This window comes from Scyliorhinus canicula, chromosome 18 (assembly GCF_902713615.1).
Source record: "Scyliorhinus canicula chromosome 18, sScyCan1.1, whole genome shotgun sequence".
NCBI lineage: Eukaryota > Metazoa > Chordata > Chondrichthyes > Carcharhiniformes > Scyliorhinidae > Scyliorhinus > Scyliorhinus canicula.
Genome location: NC_052163.1, coordinates 10,007,823 through 10,026,321, shown reverse-complemented (window position 1 = coordinate 10,026,321; position 18,499 = coordinate 10,007,823). Strand labels below are relative to the sequence as shown.

The following is an 18,499-nucleotide window of genomic DNA, read 5'->3' as shown; positions in this document are numbered from 1 at the left end:
TTTGTTCTTAAAAAAAGAGACAAGCAAAAAAAAATGCAAGATATCCAAGTTATATATATTAGTGGATTTGTGTGTTTGTCTGATGGTTTATTTATTATCGCTCCGATCTATACAAATTTCAGTCTGATTACCTTAAATTGCCTTTTCATCCCCCACCTAGAGACACCTACAGGCAGACTCGACAGATGTTATCTGGTTTTTAAACTGGATAATGTTCTTCTCTCAGACATTAGCATAATCCAAAATCTAATTTCAGAGGAGTCCACACACTACATACTTTTAATCAAATTATACAGCAAGATATCAACCCCACAATCGTCTTGGGCAGCAATTCGGGAAAAATCTGGTCACTCCAATTTTTCCCTGAACTTTTCCAGAAAGTTTACGAAACAGGGAAGTGAAAGGCAATTAGCATCTTATCTTTTTTTTCTTAAATTTAGATTACCCAATTATTTTTTCCAATTAAGGGGCAATTTAGCGTGGCCAATCCACTTACTCTGCACATTTTTGGGTTGTGGGGGCGAAACCCACACCTGGGACCTCAGCGCCGTGAGGCGGTTGTGCTAACCACTAGGCCACCGTGCTGCCCATTAGCATCTTATCTGCATGCTGAAATGCAATGGTATGGTACCCTGGTAATGATAGTGAACAAGGAACCAAGAGGATGCAAGGTTAAATTTAAGCATGCTAAGTTGGGAAATAAATTTAATTGTCAGCCAATTGCAAATTTGAGCATGAACTCTACAGAATGGACATTAAAAATGCCATATATACACAAGCGCGCGCGCGCACACACGCACACACACACAGATCGGGGGTAACCTTATTAAATGGTGGAGCAGGCTCAAGGGGCTGAATGGCCTCCTCCCGCTCCTTCTTGGTATGTTTTCGATTTTTGTTAATCCATTGCCCATCATATTGCAACTGCCGAATCTAGATTAAGTGGTCCAGGTGAAGCAGGGTTAGAGAACAGAGGAACCATTGGTCTAGGGCGCATAGGTGAATGAAGATAGTTGACTGACATTGCATAATGGATTTTCAAAAAGCTTTTAACGAGCTGTCATACAATAGAGTAGGTAGAATTAGTTGGAAAGATTTGGGTTTGATGAGGAATTACTTGTGCTCCTGTGTGTAGATCGGTATCACATGGAATTCGGCAGGTATTAGTGTTAGGCCGTTGCTCGCCATATTCATAATGATCTGGATGTGGGCGTTGGGGAACTGTTCTAAGTTTATGGAACAATAACAATGAGTGTATTTGAACCTTATTTTAAATAAATATACTACAATCAGATCTAGATGCAATGCAGGAGTGTGTTAAGTCTCTCAGGATGATTTAGTATCAATAAATGTGTGCTCGATATACAGGCAGGGCTAACATAAAGCTGTGTGTATGCCATGGAGGGTTCCAAACCACATACCATCAAGCAGGAAAGATAGCCAGTGTTATCATAAATGAATCACTTTGTTGTGCAGTCAGTATCATTGTTCCAGTAAAAGTATTGAGACTTATTGTGACTATCAATATAAAATGAAAACACTATGTTGAATCTCTTCAAGACGTGGATCCAATCAGGGCAGCACGGTGGCACAGTGGTTAACATTGCTGCCTCATGGGACCGAGGTCCCAGGTTCGATCCCAGCTCTGGGTCACTGTCCATGTGGAGTTTTGCACATTCTCCCCATGTTTGTGTGGGTTTCGCCTCCACAACCTAAAATATGTGCCAGGTAGGTGGATTGGTCATGCTAAATTGCCCCTTAATTGGAAAAAAAATGAATTGGGTACTCTAAATTTTCAGGGAAAAAAAGACTTTCGTCCAACTTTATCTGCAATATTCTGTCAATGTTGATTTCCTCAGCTAGTGGTTGACATAGAGCCTCTGAAATAATTTCAGTGGAAGGCCATTAGACTTACACAAACTTAAATGTCCTTCGTTATCATGATGGAATGGGACAGTTTGCACTTTTTAATTCTACGAGAATAAAGGCTGTGCAGATTAGATTGAACTCTTTCAAGAAGACTAAAACTTTCAGAATCTAGATATAGATAGACAATGCGAGTTAGATAGCATGGAAAAAATAGACGGTATGTGATAAAGTCAAAAGAATAGTCATGTTAGATGTTTTCATTTTCACAAGAGCATCCATTTTTTTGGAAGGTGTTATTATGTGGACCCTGTCTAGATTCACACAAGTTATCAACTGGGAGCCAGATGAGTTGCTAACTGTGATTGAAATTACAGTGTACAAAAAGTAGGAGTTTGAGCGATTTGTCTCATGAAGACGTTTTGATTGTCTTCAAGAGTCAAAAGAATTCTGCAGTTACTCCCCTTAGTAAATTTGCCCAGGGCTTTTACTGCTTTAGGTGCTTCTCCCTGGAGATTACGTTGGTGCAATGAGAGGAGGATGAGTAAGCACCATATGGGACAGCTTTGATGGATCAGGTGTTTTTTTCTATTTTTCCTTTTCGTACATTTGTAAATAAAGCCATCCAGATTTGAAACTGCTACAACTGTGTAAAAGAGCAACGCAATAATGTACAAGGCTGGAGCAGCAACATATTGGTACAGTATAAATTGTGTATAACATCAGGTACCCACAATGTTCTTTATGCTGTTGAATTTGAATTAGTCATGTTCTCAACTTTATTGTTGCAATCCCAGTAAATTAAAGCACTGAATCCTGCAACTTTTTATTTAACAATCTGAAATGATGATAGAATTAAGATCGAAGCTTAAAAGTTAAAAATGTTTTTTAAAAATGACATTCCACAAACATAAAATGAGCTTTTCGGAACCAGTGAATTCTTTTTTCTTCTTTTTTAAATTTTTCCAATTAAGGACAATTTATTGGGCCAATCCACCTACCCTACTCATCTTTGGGTTATGGGGGCGAGACCCACACATACACGGGGATTGAACCCGGGTCTTGGCGCCGTGAGGCAGCAGCTAACCGTTGCAATCCCAGTTTATGTTACAACTGGCCTCCGGAATACCCCAGAACGGAGACCTAGCTCAAATAACCATACCTTTTTAAAAATAAAACGTGGAGGAACAGAGTCACAGGGCCACTAATTCGTTTTTAACGACTAGAAAAGAACATTTATTAAACATGGGAAAATTGGATCATACCACAATAAGTCTTTACTCTCCTCTTACCTTAACAATTACACAGTTTTAGGATTAACACAGATGACAAAGTACATCTTAATCTACAATGGTCTCATTAACACAATATCCCTTTTAAACACACAAGATAACTGTGGCAAATACACTATCCACTCTGAACCCCAAGTGAATACTTGTGGATATCTCCTCAGAATAACCCCCAGATGATCATCAAGAGAGCTTCCAAATTCCAGTCCCAAAAACACACTTTTAAAATCTCTCACAATAATGCTTCCCCCTCAGCAGTTTATATTCTGAATTCAGACCAGGATTTCCAAATTACACTTATAAATACAGCTTCTGCTCCACTTTTAACAGTGAATGCATACCAGGATTTTATACCAAGCCCTTTCGGATTTCTTTGTCTTGACTGCTGTGCCAAATGTTCACACTTTAATTCTCGATTCCCAGACTGTACTAAAATAGCATCAGGCTGCTGTCCCACTTTAAATCTGGTTACTGCAATTGTCTCTTTAACTCAGAATCCTTTGTTTACTTTTCCTTGAACTGTTCTCGTACCGGCCTCCCTGAACAGGTGCCGGAATGTGGCGGCTAGAGGCTTTTCACAATAACTTGATTGAAGCCTTGATTGTGACAATAAGCAATTTTTATTATTAAATTCTGTACTTGGTCTCTATTCACTTAACTCCAGTCATCTTAAAACATTCTCTCTGCTCCAATTCCTTGGTTGTCTGGACTATAACTTATACTTTAGGAAGCCTGCCTCTTTGCAGCTTCCATCTTGTTCAGTCTTTCTTCTGGCAGAGTCGAGTTGTCATAAACTCATCTAAAACTAAAACGCCTTTTTAAAATCCTTACAAGGGCCTCCAGTCGCCAAGCACCCCAGTTAGTTCTATTTATTCTTCATGTCATAACCCTCTCTAAGCACAAGTTGGAATTGAAACCAACTCCCACACTTACGAAACACCTTTGTTCAGCATGAATTGAACTATCGGCTTCAACCGCTCTGGCCCAGAAACATTAAATTAAACTCCACTCAAAACTATACTTTATTTTTAATGTTTACCAATATAAATATCTTAAAAGTACCTTTGTTTTCTTAACAATGTAAATCACAATTAGTTTCAAATCTGGGAATTCCCTAGCAATACACCACTGGCCTGCAATAGCAAAAGGAGTCTGATAAAATTCTTGCCTGAAAAATAAGATCCAATAGAAGTTGAATTTTCAAGTTTGGTTCATTAAGCTACAAGCACGTATTACAAACTCTCTCAGGGGAATGTCAGAGGGAAGAAAACCCATCAGCTTCAATGAAATGAGGTCACACACTTTTGACCTCGGTACACGTGACAATAAATAAATAAATTCAAAATTGAAGACAAAGGCTTACTTCAGAGTTAATGACATGGAAGAAAAATATTTGTTTTAGAATCTGACATTCACAAAAACAGGAAGAATATAAATTCCCTCTACAATTTTAATGGATATGGCACAGCAATGTAGCATTCAATTTAGCTACATCGCCATAGGAACTAGCATGGAGCTTAACAAATTGAGAATTTAAAAAAAAATTTTTTAGAACAGTACAGCACAGAACAGGCCCTTCGGCCCTCGATGTTGTGCCGAGCAATGATCACCCTACTCAAGCCCACGTATCCACCCTATACCAGTAACCCAACAACCCCCATTAACCTTATTTTTTAGGACACTAAGGGCAATTTAGCCTGGCCAATCCACCTAACCCGCACATCTTTGGACTGCGGGAGGAAACCGGAGCACCCGGAGGAAACCCACGCACACACGGGGAGGACGTGCAGACTCCACACAGACAGTGACCCAGCCGGGAATCGAACCTGGGACCCTGGAGCTGTGAAGCATTGATGCTAACCACCATGCTACCGTGCTGCCCTAAATACCACGCTGATGGTTCAACTCATCAGTTTTCTCAAGCTAGTTCTAACAAACTCATTGCTACATGCTCAGGTGCATATTGAAAATGTAATAGAGGGGCAGCACGGTGGCACAGTGGTTAGCATTGCTGCCTACGGCGCTGAGGACCCGGGTTTGAATACCGGCCCTGGGTCACAGTCCGTGTGGAGTTTGCACATTCTCCCCATGTCTGCGTGGGTTTCATCCCCACAACCCAAAGATGTGCAGGATAGGTAGATTGGCCACTCTAAATTGCCCCTTAATTGGAAAAAAATATTGGGTACTCTAAATTTATTTTTTAAAAAGAAAAGAAAATGTAATAGAAAGAAAAGACTGAATATCTCCAGAATACTTCAAAGATAACCTGATGCAAAGTGCTAATCTTCTCTCAAAGGCAACCAGATGAGGAAAGTGAAAATTTGCTGCTGAGAGATTGCAGACTCCCAAACCCAATTTACTTGATTGAAAACATGCACTCAAACAGGTTTACAATTTCAAAATTGAGCCTTTTGCACTTAAGCCCCCTCAACGCATACGACTAACCTTAACTTTGTCTGAGAGAAGTAGTGTAAAACTTCCTTTGAGTGGCAAAACATCCATTGAGTCCACTTACAGCCTTCACAAAGTTGTAAAGTGTACTAAGTCAGCTGCTTCATTCACAAGTTTCATGAAAGTGACTTGGCACAATTAACCTCCCAACCAAACGGTTTGCGAACTGCAGCGAAAAACATTGATAACTATGAATGGTTTGAAGTTGGCTGCATTAATTCTGAAGATAAACAACAGTCCTGCTTTTGGCAATACTCTCTCAGACTGAGGACTGCTATCCTCACTCCGTATTTGGATAACTAATTTGGAAAAAACTGTAAATTCAACTTTGAGAATAGGCATTTTGTGCAAATTAATGCAGTGTGCTCAGAAGTAGGAAGAGACAGGAGATATTATCAAGAGAATGCAAAGCTCAAATAGGTCAACAGCACCTCAATCCCAAAACTTGTTAATTTACTGATGAAAACAGTATTAACAAACCCAAACTCAAGGATATGCGTATCATTTTTAAAATGCTTGTGGCAAACAGAAAAAAATAGCAGGTTCTTCAGGTTTTTGTGAGCACATAATACGAATAAAGAGTGATGAGTTTAAATAATTCCAATGCTCTCTTGGTTGATCTCCTATCCTCACGTTCCACAAACTTCAGCCCTTCCAAAGTTCTGCTGACTGCACCTGGACTCATTCCAAGCCCTGTTTATACATCCCTCCCAGTGCTTGCTGACCAATGCTGGTTTCCAGTCCAGCAACACTCAAAATGTTTGTAATGCAGAACCAGGCCAGCAGCGCGGGTTCAATTACCGTACCGGCCTCCTGACAGGTGCCAGAATGTGGCGACTGGGGGCTTTTCACAGTAACTTCATTGAAGCCTACATGTGACAATAAGCAATTATTATTATTCCTACATTAAAGGTGTTCTATAAAGGCGAGTTATAATGCAAGTTGTTGTCGACTGAAAAACATTTTTGCATATATTTTGTATCACTAAAACCAGGACTAGGTATTTAAAACACACCAAGATAAAGTACAGTATAAATTACAGTTGAAGTATCTAATGAGCCAGCCAGTCAGAACCATACCATAACAGATGAACACCTCATGAATCCACCCAAGAATACTGATAGCTTGAAGTGGTATACAGGTCAACTTCAATGCTTTGTGAATTTTCTTTTTAACTTGCCCGTTGAAATTTAGTTTTGGAGACATCTGCAGTATCAACAGGAATTATTTTGATTCATATGGCAAAAGTATCACGTTTCTCCAAATTGTAACAAATGTCTTCAATGGTATTACAGGTAAAGGTTTTGATATTTGGGAAACTATTTTGAAGGGATGCCTCACTGTGCCTCTGCTGCTTGTCTCACCAGTATCCAACCTGCTCAAAATGAATTCTATGCATTAGAAAAGATGGAATGAGCTGCTAAAACATACAATGCCTTCAATTCTGTTAATATGAGCAACTCAACTAAAGTTACTGTAAAAATACTTCTGGGTCTCAAATACAAAGCCACCAAGTGGTCTGGATTGGCTCAATTCAGCTGATCTGAACCAGCAATGTGGCACAATTGATTGCAGTGAAGTAGAGCAGTGTTTTTAAAACCGGCCAACCCATGCCGGCAGGCCCACCTTCGCGACCCACACCGGCAGGCGCACCTTCGCGACCCATGCCGGCCAACCTTCGCGACCCACCATTTTCTCTTACCTTGTTTGCTGCTGACAAAATGGAGGAACCTCAATCGCACGTGATGTCAATGTTCAGGGGGCATGACCTGCTCTCTGCCTCCCTTCAGGCAAAAAGATTACACATTTTTTTTTTTTTTTTTACATCTTCTGCGTCTCCGATTGTGCAGATTTGCAGGCAACAGCTACAGCAACTGGTTTTTTTTTAAAACAAGTGCAGGGGTGTTTTATTTGATAAAATTTAACAGGAAATAAATGCAGAAACTGAAAATGTTTTCATTCTCTAGAAATTGGAGGTTCACCACATTTCACCTAAACATCACAATTAAAAATGTAAAAAATTGAAAGACACTTAAAAATTAATGAATTGATAAAGCTTCCAAATACGACATGCAGGCACTTTGTTTTGGAATGTTAAAAAAATCAAGATTTTAAAAGTTGACATCTCTTGGTTGAAGTTACAGCTGCGGTGAAACCATTGTTGGCTCACTCATTCTTGGATTAAGAGACTTCCACTTCATCAGCAAAGTTCAGAAAGCAACCAATCACATCATTCTCCCCGAACTTTTTGCAGCCGGCTTTTAACAAAGCCTGCTTCGAACAACCTTCAAAAAGGCTGCGACCAGATTTTTAAAAATGCGGCTGCATTGCGCATGCTTGCTCGCTCACCGGTGCGCACGCGCAAAACTCTGCACATGCGCACCGATGAGCAGACACGCATGCGCAGTGAGGCCACATTTTAAAAAAAATATGTTTGTGGCCATTTTGAAGGCTGTTTGCAGCCGGCATTATTAAAAGCCAGATGCTGTGGCTGTTGCGCGCAGAATTTTGCGATCAGGAGCACCATAACGGATAGCTCCGCAACCCTCCCAATACCCGCCCGCGATTCGACCCCCAACTTTGACAATGCCTGAAGTAGAGCATTGAATATATTCATTCTTGGGAACAGGCAGGAAAGTAAGTTTGGGGCCAAGATCAGATCAGGCATGATTTTACTGAAAGACAGAGCAGGTTCAAGGTGTCACAAGGCTTACTTCTGTTCCATGTCTTATGTCCTATTGCTTAGCATCCCTAGTCTAAGATTGCCCCTTTGAATCACAATCCTGTTGATCTTACGAGAGAACATAAGTAAGTAGTATCTTATAAAATGTATCGAGATGAACACCCAGTCGTGAGCCCAAGTTTTGCAGTGGTAATGACAGACTCACTGTTGGTTGTATTGACTCGGTTTAAATTAATCACTCATACTCAAGATCTAACACACACGTGCCAGGTTCTAGATATTGTAAATGCTCATGGCAGCAATAAGCAGCAACATCTCTAGGAGCAAAACGGATGAGAGAAAATCAGGAGGGGGAAAATAACAATTTATATTTATACAGTACCTTTTTTTATAAATTTAGAGTACCCAATAATTTTTTTTCAATTAAGGGGCAATTTAACATGGCCAATCCACCTAACCTGCACATCTTTGGATTACGGGGGTGAAACCCACGCAGGCATTAGGAGAATGTGCAAACTCCACACGGACAGTGACCCAGGGCCGGGATTTGAACCCGGGTCCTCAGCGCGGCAGTCCCAGTGCTAACCTCTGTGCCACGTGCCACCCTATTTATACAGTACTTTTAAATGTAAAAATAAAATATCAAGGCAATTAAATTCACAGGAGCATTACAAAAAGTATGACACTAAAGCCACTTATGCAGATATTAGTTCAAACAGCCGAAAGTTTAGTTAAAGAGGAAGATTTAAGGAGTATCTTAAAAGGAGGCAAACGCGGTAGATGGGTGCAGGAAGGGGATTCCAAAAATCGCAAAAGTAAATAAATAAAGTCATTAACTGGATTATCACAGTAGTCAATGAAAAAAAGTGGAAAATGCTGAAAGCAGAAGGGAATGAAGATAACGATATTTTTCAGAGTTAAGAATCACAACAATTGGGACTTCCGGTTGCGGCTATGACCAGCTAAGTCGCACATTTGGCAGCTCCTGCGACAAAGGTGTTTAAGGGCCGATTGGAGGGCCCCGACGGTACTGTAAAGACGAATCCCGGTGGGGGAAGGCTCCCTGAGGAGAGTGAGACCAACTTTATGGTCGGTACTCGGAGAGGGGCGACAAAAAAAGCGACAGCAGCGCCCCAAAAAAAGCGGGGGAAGAGGACCAAAATGGCGGCCGGTGGCGCACTAGAAGATTGGAGAAAATGGGCGGAGGAGCAGCAGGCCGCTCTCCTCCGGTGTTTTACGGAGCTGAAAGTGGAACTTTTAGAGTCCATGAACGCGACGACCACAAGGCTGATGGGGGCCCAGGCGACCCAAGAGGCGTCGATAAGAGAGCTGCAGCAGGAGATGGCGGTGAGGGAGGAGGAAGCCACGGTCCTCGTGGGAAAGGTGGAGGTGCACGAGGCACTCCACCTGAAATGGCAGAGCCGCTTTGAGGAGCTGGACACGCGAATGAGGCGGAAGAACTTGAGGATCCTGGGCCTAGCAGAAGGCCTGGAGGGGCCTGATCTCCCGAAATATGTAGCGGAGATGTTGAGCTCCCTGATGGGAGAGGGGGCCGGTCCATCGCCCCTGGAGCTGGAAGAAGCATATCGGGTCATGGCTAGGCGGCCTAGGGCAAACGAGCCCCCGAGGGCGGTGCTGGTGCGGTTCCAGCGTCTCTGCGATCGGGAGAAAGTGCTGAGGTGGGCCAAGAGGGAGAAAAGCAGCAAATGGGAGAATTCGACGGTGCGGATATATCAGGACTGGAGTGCGGAGGTGGCAAAGCGGCGGGCCCGGTTTAACCGAACGAAGGCGGTGCTGCACGCAAAAAGGATCAAGTTTGGAATGCTGCAGCCAGCGCGCTTGTGGGTCACCTACAAGGACCAGCACCATTACTTTGAGACCCCAGAGGAGGCATGGACTTTTGTTCGGGAGGAAAAGCTGGACCTGAACTAGAACTTGGGAACGCCGGCGGTCGAGGCCGCCCGAGTACCCTTGACTGATCAAGTGGCCCATGTCTTTCTTAGGCCAGGTCGGAACTTGGTTAAAGTTGATGGATCGTTTGGTTTCTTTGAAACTTGTGTTATGGGGGGTTTCTTTGTTCCTTTTTGTGTGTCTCTTCCCGTTGCCAACTTCCCTTAATTATTGTTGTTGTAGGGGGGGCCTTTTTTTTTACTGTTTTTTGATCTGTTCTTTAAGGGTTATGGTTACTGTTGGTTAAGTACGTTATTATTGGGTAGTTATTTAGTTATTTAGTTATGCAGGCATAGTTATGTATTTATGTATTTATTTGCGATTTGTTATTTATATTGTTATATTGTTAAGTTGGGGAGGCGGGACGGGGGGGGGAGCAAGTGGGTTATGCGTGTTTTCTTTTTCTCTTTTTTCTTCCTCTCGTTTTAAGGGGGCTTTGTTATCGGTGTGGATGGGGACGGGGGTGGAATTGAAGATGGCGGGGTAGGGTGTGGCCGGGCGAAAGCGCGGGCTCTCCCCTGTTTCCCGCGCGCGGGACGGAGGAAGGGGGAGGAGAGAAGAGTGGGGTGTGGCCAGCAATGGCGGCTTTTCCCGCGCTGAAGCGGGGTCAGAGAGGGATGGCGGGGGGGGGGGGGGGGGGGGGGGGGGGGGGGGGGCCCTCCCCCCCCCCACATCGGGAGGAGTCGGAGTGTGGCAGGGGTAGCCGGGTCAGCGAAAACCAGCTGACTCTCGGGAGTACGATGGTGGAGACACTGCGGCTAGGAGGGGTCCTAGCCGGGGGGGGGGGGTTAGGGGGGGATACCGGGTTGCTGCTGGAAAGGCTGAGGACGGGAAGGGAAGAACGGGAGGGAGAGAGGGGGGGGGGGGGGGGGGGGGGGGGGGGGGGGGGGGGGGGGGGGGGGGGGGGGGGGGGGCATCGCCATGGGGAACGGGTCAGAAGGGGAGGGTCGACCCGGGGCGAACAGGGGACAGAACATGGCTAATAGACAGGGGAAAGGGACGGGTCGCTCCGCGACCCGGTTGATTACTTGGAATGTGAGGGGGCTGAACGGACCGGTCAAGAGATCAAGGGTTTTTTTCACACCTAAAGGGACTGCAGGCGGATGTGGCAATGTTGCAGGAGACTCACTTGAGAGTAGTAGACCAGGTGCGCCTGAGAAGGGGGTGGGTGGGACAGGTGTTCCACTCAGGCTTGGACGCAAAGAACCGGGGGGTGGCGATTTTGGTGGGAAAGAGGGTGTCGTTCGTGGCGGCGGCAGGTGGTAGCAGATAAGGAGGGTAGGTACGTGATGGTGAAGGGTAGGCTGCAGGGAGAGAATGTGGTGCTGGTAAATGTATATGCCCCGAATTGGGATGACGCGGGTTTTATGAGGCGCCTGTTGGGCCTCATTCCGGGTCTGGAGGCAGGAGGCCTGATCATGGGGGGGGGACTTCAACACAGTGCTCGACCCTGGGCTGGACAGATCGAGTTCCAGGACGAATAGGAGGCCGGCAGCGGCGGAGGTGCTAAGGGGGTTCATGGAGCAGATGGGGGGGGTAGACCCTTGGAGATTTGGCAGGCCAAGGGCGAGGGAGTATTCTTTTTTCTCCCACGTCCACAGGGTGTACTCCAGAATAGACTTTTTTGCACTGAGCAGGGGGCTGATTTCGAGAGTGCAGGACACGGAGTACTCGGCCATTGCGATTTCGGACCATGCACCACACTGGGTAGAGGTAGAACTGGGGGAAGCACGGGACCAGCGCCCGTTGTGGCGCCTGGATGTGGGGCTGCTGGCGGACGATGAGGTGTGCGGAAGGGTCCGGAAGGGCATTGAGAGATATCTGGGCACGAACGACACGGGCGAGGTGAAGGTGGGGGTAGTCTGGGAGGCCCTGAAAGCAGTGATCAGAGGAGAGCTGATCTCCATAAGGGCACACAGAGAAAGGAAGGAGAGGCAGGAGAGGGAGACACTGGTGGGGGAACTTATAGAAGTGGACAGGAGATATGCGGAGACACCAGAGGAGGGGCTGTTGAGGGAGCGGCGCAGTTTACAGGCCCAGTTTGACCTACTGACCACTAGGAAGGCGGAGACGCAATGGAGAAGGGCACAGGGTGCGGTCTATGAGTACGGGGAAAAGGCGAGCAGGATGCTAGCACACCAGCTGCGCAAGCGAGATGCAGCCAGAGAGATTGGGGGAGTGAGAGAGAAGGGAGGGAACGTAGTGCAGAAGGGGCAAGAGGTGAACGGGGTCTTCAGGGATTTCTACAGGGAATTGTACCGGTCTGAGCCGCCCAGGAGGGGGGGAATGGAGAACTTCCTCGATAGATTGAGGTTCCCAAAGGTCCAGGAGGAACGGGTGGAGGGGCTGGGGGCGCCGATAGAGCTGCAGGAACTAGTTAAAGGGATAGGCCAGATGCAGGCGGGGAAGGCGCCGGGGCCGGATGGGTTCCCGGTGGAATTTTATAAGAAGTATGTGGACTTGGTGGGTCCAGTGCTGGTGCGAGCCTTCAATGAGGCGCGAGAGGGGGGGGCTCTGCCCCCGACAATGTCACAGGCCCTGATCTCCTTGATCCTGAAGCGGGACAAAGACCCTGTACAGTGCGGGTCCTACAGGCCTATCTCCCTCTTGAATGTAGATGCCAAACTGTTGGCAAAGGTCCTGGCAACCAGAATAGAGGATTGTGTGCCAGGGGTAATCCATGAGGACCAGACGGGTTTCGTAAAGGGACGACAACTTAACACAAATGTCCGGAGGCTGTTGAATGTAATTATGATGCCAGCAGTGGAGGGGGAGGCTGAGATAGTGGTAGCACTGGATGCGGAGAAGGCATTCGATAGGGTGGAGTGGGAATACCTGTGGGAGACGCTGGAACGGTTTGGGTTTGGGGAGGGATTTATCAAGTGGGTGAAGCTGCTGTATTCGGCCCCGATGGCGAGTGTGGTTACAAACGGGAGGAGGTCGGAGTATTTTGGGCTCCATCGAGGTACCAGGCAGGGATGCCCCCTATCCCCCTTACTATTTGCATTAGCGATCGAACCGTTGGCGATGGCACTGAGGGATTCAGGGGGTTGGAGAGGACTGACAAGGGGAGGGGAGGAGCATCGGGTATCACTCTATGCGGATGATTTGTTGTTGTATGTGGCGGATCCGGAAGGGGGAATGCCGGAGGTAATGGAAATACTAGCGGAGTTTGGGGACTTTTCGGGATATAAATTAAATGTGGGTAAAAGTGAGGTCTTTGTGATACACCCGGGAGATCAGGGGGAGGGAATTGGGCGGCTCCCCTTTAAGAGAGTAGTAAAGAGCTTCAGGTACTTGGGGGTGCAGGTGGCAAGGAACTGGGGGACCCTCCACAAGCTGAACTTTTCAAGGCTGGTGGAGCAGATGGAGGAGGAGTTCAAGAGGTGGGACATGGTACCGCTGTCGCTAGCAGGGAGGGTGCAGTCAGTCAAAATGACGGTCCTCCCGAGGTTCTTGTTTCTGTTCCAGTGCTTGCCCATCTTCCTCCCCAGGGCCTTCTTCAAGAAGGTAACTAGCAGCATTATGGGCTATGTGTGGGCGCATGGCACCCCTAGAGTGAGAAGGATTTTCTTGGAACGGAGTAGGGACAGTGGAGGATTAGCGCTACCCAATCTTTCCGGATACTACTGGGCGGCGAACGCATCGATGGTGCGCAAGTGGGTGATGGAGGGGGAGGGGGCAGCTTGGAAACGTATGGAGAGGGCGTCCTGCGGCAATACAAGCCTGGGGGCGCTAGTAATGGCACCATGGCCGCTCCCCCCCACAAGGTATACCACGAGTCCGGTAGTGGCGGCCACCCTTAAAATCTGGGGGCAGTGGAGGCGACACAGGGGGGAAGTGGGGGGTCTGATGGCGGCGCCACTGAGAGGGAACCACAGATTTGTCCCGGGGAACACTGGCGGGGGATTCCAGAGCTGGCACAGGGCGGGCATCAGGCAACTGAGGGACATGTTCATAGAGGGGAGGTTTGCGAGCCTGGGAGAGCTGGAGGAGAAATTTGAGCTCCCCCCGGGGAACACGTTTAGATACCTGCAGGTGAAGGCATTTGCCAGACGACAGGTGGAAGGATTTCCCTTGCTTCCCGATGGAGGGGCGAGTGATAGGGTGCTGTCAGGGGCCTGGGTCGGAGAAGGGAAGGTCTCGGACATCTACAAAATAATGCAGGAGGTGGAGGAGGTACCGATAGAGGAGCTGAAAGACAAGTGGGAAGCGGAGCTGGGAGAGCGGATAGAAGATGGGACATGGGCGGATGCCCTAGAGAGGGTCAATTCGTCGTCGTCATGCGCAAGGTTGGGCCTCATCCAATTTAAGGTGCTGCACAGAGCCCATATGACGGGGACTAGGATGAGTCGGTTCTTCGGGGGGGAGGACAGGTGTGTTAGGTGTTCGGGAAGCCCTGCGAACCATGTACATATGTTCTGGATGTGTCCGGCACTGGAAGAGTTCTGGGAGGGGGTGGCGGGGACGGTATCGAGAGTGGTGGGAACCAGGGTCAAACCAGGGTGGGGGCTAGCGATTTTTGGGGTTGGGGTGGAGCCAGGAGGCAAGGGAGGCCGGAATATTGGCCTTTGCGTCCTTGGTAGCTCGGAGAAGGATCTTGATTCAGTGGAGGGACACAAGGCCACCAAGTGTTAACACCTGGTTAAACGACATGGCAAGCTTCATCCAATTGGAAAGAATCAAATTCGCCCTGAGGGGGTCGGTACAGGGGTTCTTCCGGCGGTGGCAGCCCTTCCTTGACTTTCTGGATCAGAGATAGGAACTGGAGGCCGAAACAGCAGCAACCCGGGGAGAAAAAGGGGGGGGGGGGGGTAGCAACGAAGGGAGCACGTCAGCGGGGGGTCGCGGGCAATGACTGCCCGAGGCCATCGGCAGAAAGGGAAAAACGGTTTGGTTGCTAGACTGGTAGCGCGGGGGGGGGGGGGGGGGGGGGGGGGGGGGGGGGGGGGGCGGGGGGGGGGGATTTTCCAGGGGGGACTTGTGGTGTTATAATTTAAAATGTAATAGGGGTAAATGTTTGTATCGAAAAATTTCAATAATAATTATTTTTAAAAAAAAGAATCACAACAATTAAAAGTGTACTTTGGCATATCAAATTCAAGCTTGCAAGCAGTATCATATGAATAAGCATCAGTTGTTGGCCCAGATATTTCAGTGACAATGATAGCAAAACTGAGCATTCACTGTCGTTACTCTACTGAAACAGGTAACAGCACCGGGAGTCTGCACATGCAAATAGCACAGAAATCCTTGAGTTGTCAATTATTCAACATTTCTCCAGCGGGTGTGCTGTTGCGGTTCCTCCAGACTTCAATGAATGAGAAATCTCAGGAGTGAAGGGGACTGCCACCTTTATGCTGCTGGTGTGGCTGTAAAAACCTTGAAAATGTTCCGTCTTATTGAATGAGGTGTAACTGAGTTTTTAAACACCAAACTAATTTCATGATTCACTGTTAAACATGGTCTCGAAAAGCTCATTTTATGTTTGTGGAATCTAATTTTTTTGAAAAACATTTAAGCTTCTATCTTAATTCTACCATTATTTCAGACAGTAAAGTAAAAAATTTTACAGGATTCAGTGCTCTTAGTTTACTGGTTTGTGGTCTGTGACAATACTGCAGTGCGATTGGCTGTTTCTCCTGCTTGCTGACATCACTGCTGCTGCATGCCAGGAGATCCTCTTGACTTTACACCTCTTGCATTGAACAGCCATAAGAGAAAGGGAAGCCGCACTAAAGATTGCAACACTTTCATTGGTAGCTTTCTTTGAGGTTAACGTTGAGTACCATTGCTTCACCACTGACTGCAAAATACACGCAAATGCTTTTTTGAGATAGTTGATGATTAAATGTTGACCAAAACAAATATGGCAACTTCTTGTTCTTTGAAAATTCCAGGATCTACCAGAACTTGATCTACCAGAGTTCAAAGTTGCAACGAGACTCTGCATCATCATTGATGTAGCTTTGAGGGATATCAGAATTTATTTGCTTTCAAAAGGAACATTTTTGGAGTCAACAAGAGCATGTTGGGCAGAACACTATTTGAAAATACACCTCGGTTTTAACAACAAACTAAATGATACCTTGAAAATTATATTTTCAACTTTCAGAGGTTCAATTTAACTTCTGTCTCAAGGTGACCAATTTTATTTGGGAATACACATTAAAATAAAGGTTTTTGCAAGTCATCTTGACACAATGTCTCTCCTAAGTTATAACTATGCTGGAGCTTTCAGACGTTGGACTCAATGGATTTATGCTTCTCAGAAAGAACGGACAAGAATCAATGTACATGATATGAAAAGACTTTAGTAAGTCTTTCTATCTATCTATAATTATAATAATAATAATAGCTCATTGTCACAAGTAGGCTTCAATGAAGTTACTGTGAAAAGCCCCTAGCCACCACATTCCGGTGCCTGTTCAGGGAGGCCGGTGCAGGAATTGAACCCGCGCTGCTACCTTGTTCTGCATTACAAGCCAGCTGTTTAGCTCACTGTGCTAAACCAGCCCCTATCACATCGTCATTCTAATAATAATAAAATAATAATCGCTTATTGTCACAAGTAGACTTCAATGAAATTACTGTTAAAAGCCCCTAATCGCCACCTGTTCAGGGAGGCTGGTATTAAATCATGCTGCCTTAATTCCTTCTCCTGCTTAGCTTCGATACCCAGTCCCCCTTCCATCCCCTGTCCCCACCCCCTCATTTAAAGAAAAAAACTAGTGCAGCATCTGAAAATGAACAATGCATTTAAATGACCCAATGCATCAAAAATGGCAAAACAAGTATGTAAACACAATTCTGCAGAAGTGTAATTCAAATCCACAACCTGAAAGGATGATGGGCACAAGTCAAAATTAACATTTTTAAAAATACTGAACTGATTTGAGACACATTTATGCCAATTTCACTTTGTCTGCTTACAATGATTAAGACCAAATATTTTTCATCTGAATGAGCTTGTGCTCTACTGGTATAATAGATTATGGCAAATTATACTTACATTATAATCCTTCTTGTCAGGAACCAATATTTCCTTCGGTGTCTGTCATATCCTATAGGCTCGTGGCGAACATATGGTTTATTTTTCTGGATTTCAGGCACGCAATCACAAACACCAAGCACTTTGTGTGCCACACAAATCTCACACTGCCACTCATCCTCTGGCACTTCTTCAAGTGGTGGCTTCACACATTCCAAATGGTACACAGCTGAGCAGGTTTCACAGCAAAGCAGATCACCTAGCTTGTGACAAACCCGACAGTGGTCATCATACTGGATCACACCCTCAGACATCAACTCCTCGCGGGCAATATTCGTCGTCAGGAACTGATCCACTAAAAATTGAAGAACTTTGATTTTATTTTCTATTGGTCCATACGGGTATTCATCCTTTTCCTGATAGGGTAGTACATGATGGTATTCCCGGTCACTTTCGCAATAGGCCCGAACCAGTTCTGGCCACGTCATTCCATCTATAAGGTACAATGTGGAATTGATGCTATCCTTTAAATCAGCAGGACCAAAGGTGGTGTTCGAGGAATCCTCTTCTCGCAAAATTGCTTTCAGCAAAGCAATGTGCATTTCTGCAATTAACGTGCACTGCTCCTGACCAACCAGTGAAGCGCAAAAGTCTTCAAAGCGAAACGGTGAAAGACGCAACACTGCTCCAAAAGTATTCAACACCTCATAAATAGCGATAATGCTCAACAGCTCTTCACTGGGCACCAATAAGTCTTCTGAACATTTTGGAATATCAAGTGGAACATCCGTTTCTTCAAACAATGGCGACCTTGATCGATACACCCTTGCCTGTCGTCTTCTTCCTGCAAGTACAGAAAAAGTTAAAATTCATGTAACTTTCTAGATCAACAAAATTAGTGACAGAAGATTACTAAATGTACCAGTATTTAAAATAGATTCCCCCATTATCTTCCCAGTATTCTGGGTGATAATGTATAGATTTGTGTTTATGAATTCACTCATCATGCTGAGGATCAACCCATGAAATCATGAACATACCCATGAGAGAACAGAATGTAGCTTGTGGCAGCACGATGGCGCAGTGGCTAACACTGCTGCCTCACAGCCAAGGACCTGGGTTCAATCCTGGCCCCGGGTCACTGTCCAGGTGAGTCTGCACACTCTCCCTGTGTCTGCGTATGTCTTACCCCCACAACCCAAAAAGATGTGGATAGGTGGATTGGCCACGCTAAATTGCCCCTTAATTGGAAAAAAACAATTGGGTACA

At 45.8% G+C, this 18,499-nt stretch overlaps 1 protein-coding gene across 16 annotated transcripts in view; it reads right to left on the bottom strand.

Moving 5' to 3' along the window:
- bptf (bromodomain PHD finger transcription factor) overlaps positions 1-18,499 on the bottom strand; it is a 198,865-nt gene that overhangs the window by 161,364 nt on the left and 19,002 nt on the right. For all 16 annotated transcript variants that reach the window (XM_038777441.1, XM_038777450.1, XM_038777443.1 and 13 more), the window contains exon 2: positions 17,252-18,074. In XM_038777441.1, the coding sequence (XP_038633369.1) occupies positions 17,252-18,074 (823 nt within the window). The remainder of the gene's footprint in view (positions 1-17,251; positions 18,075-18,499) is intronic.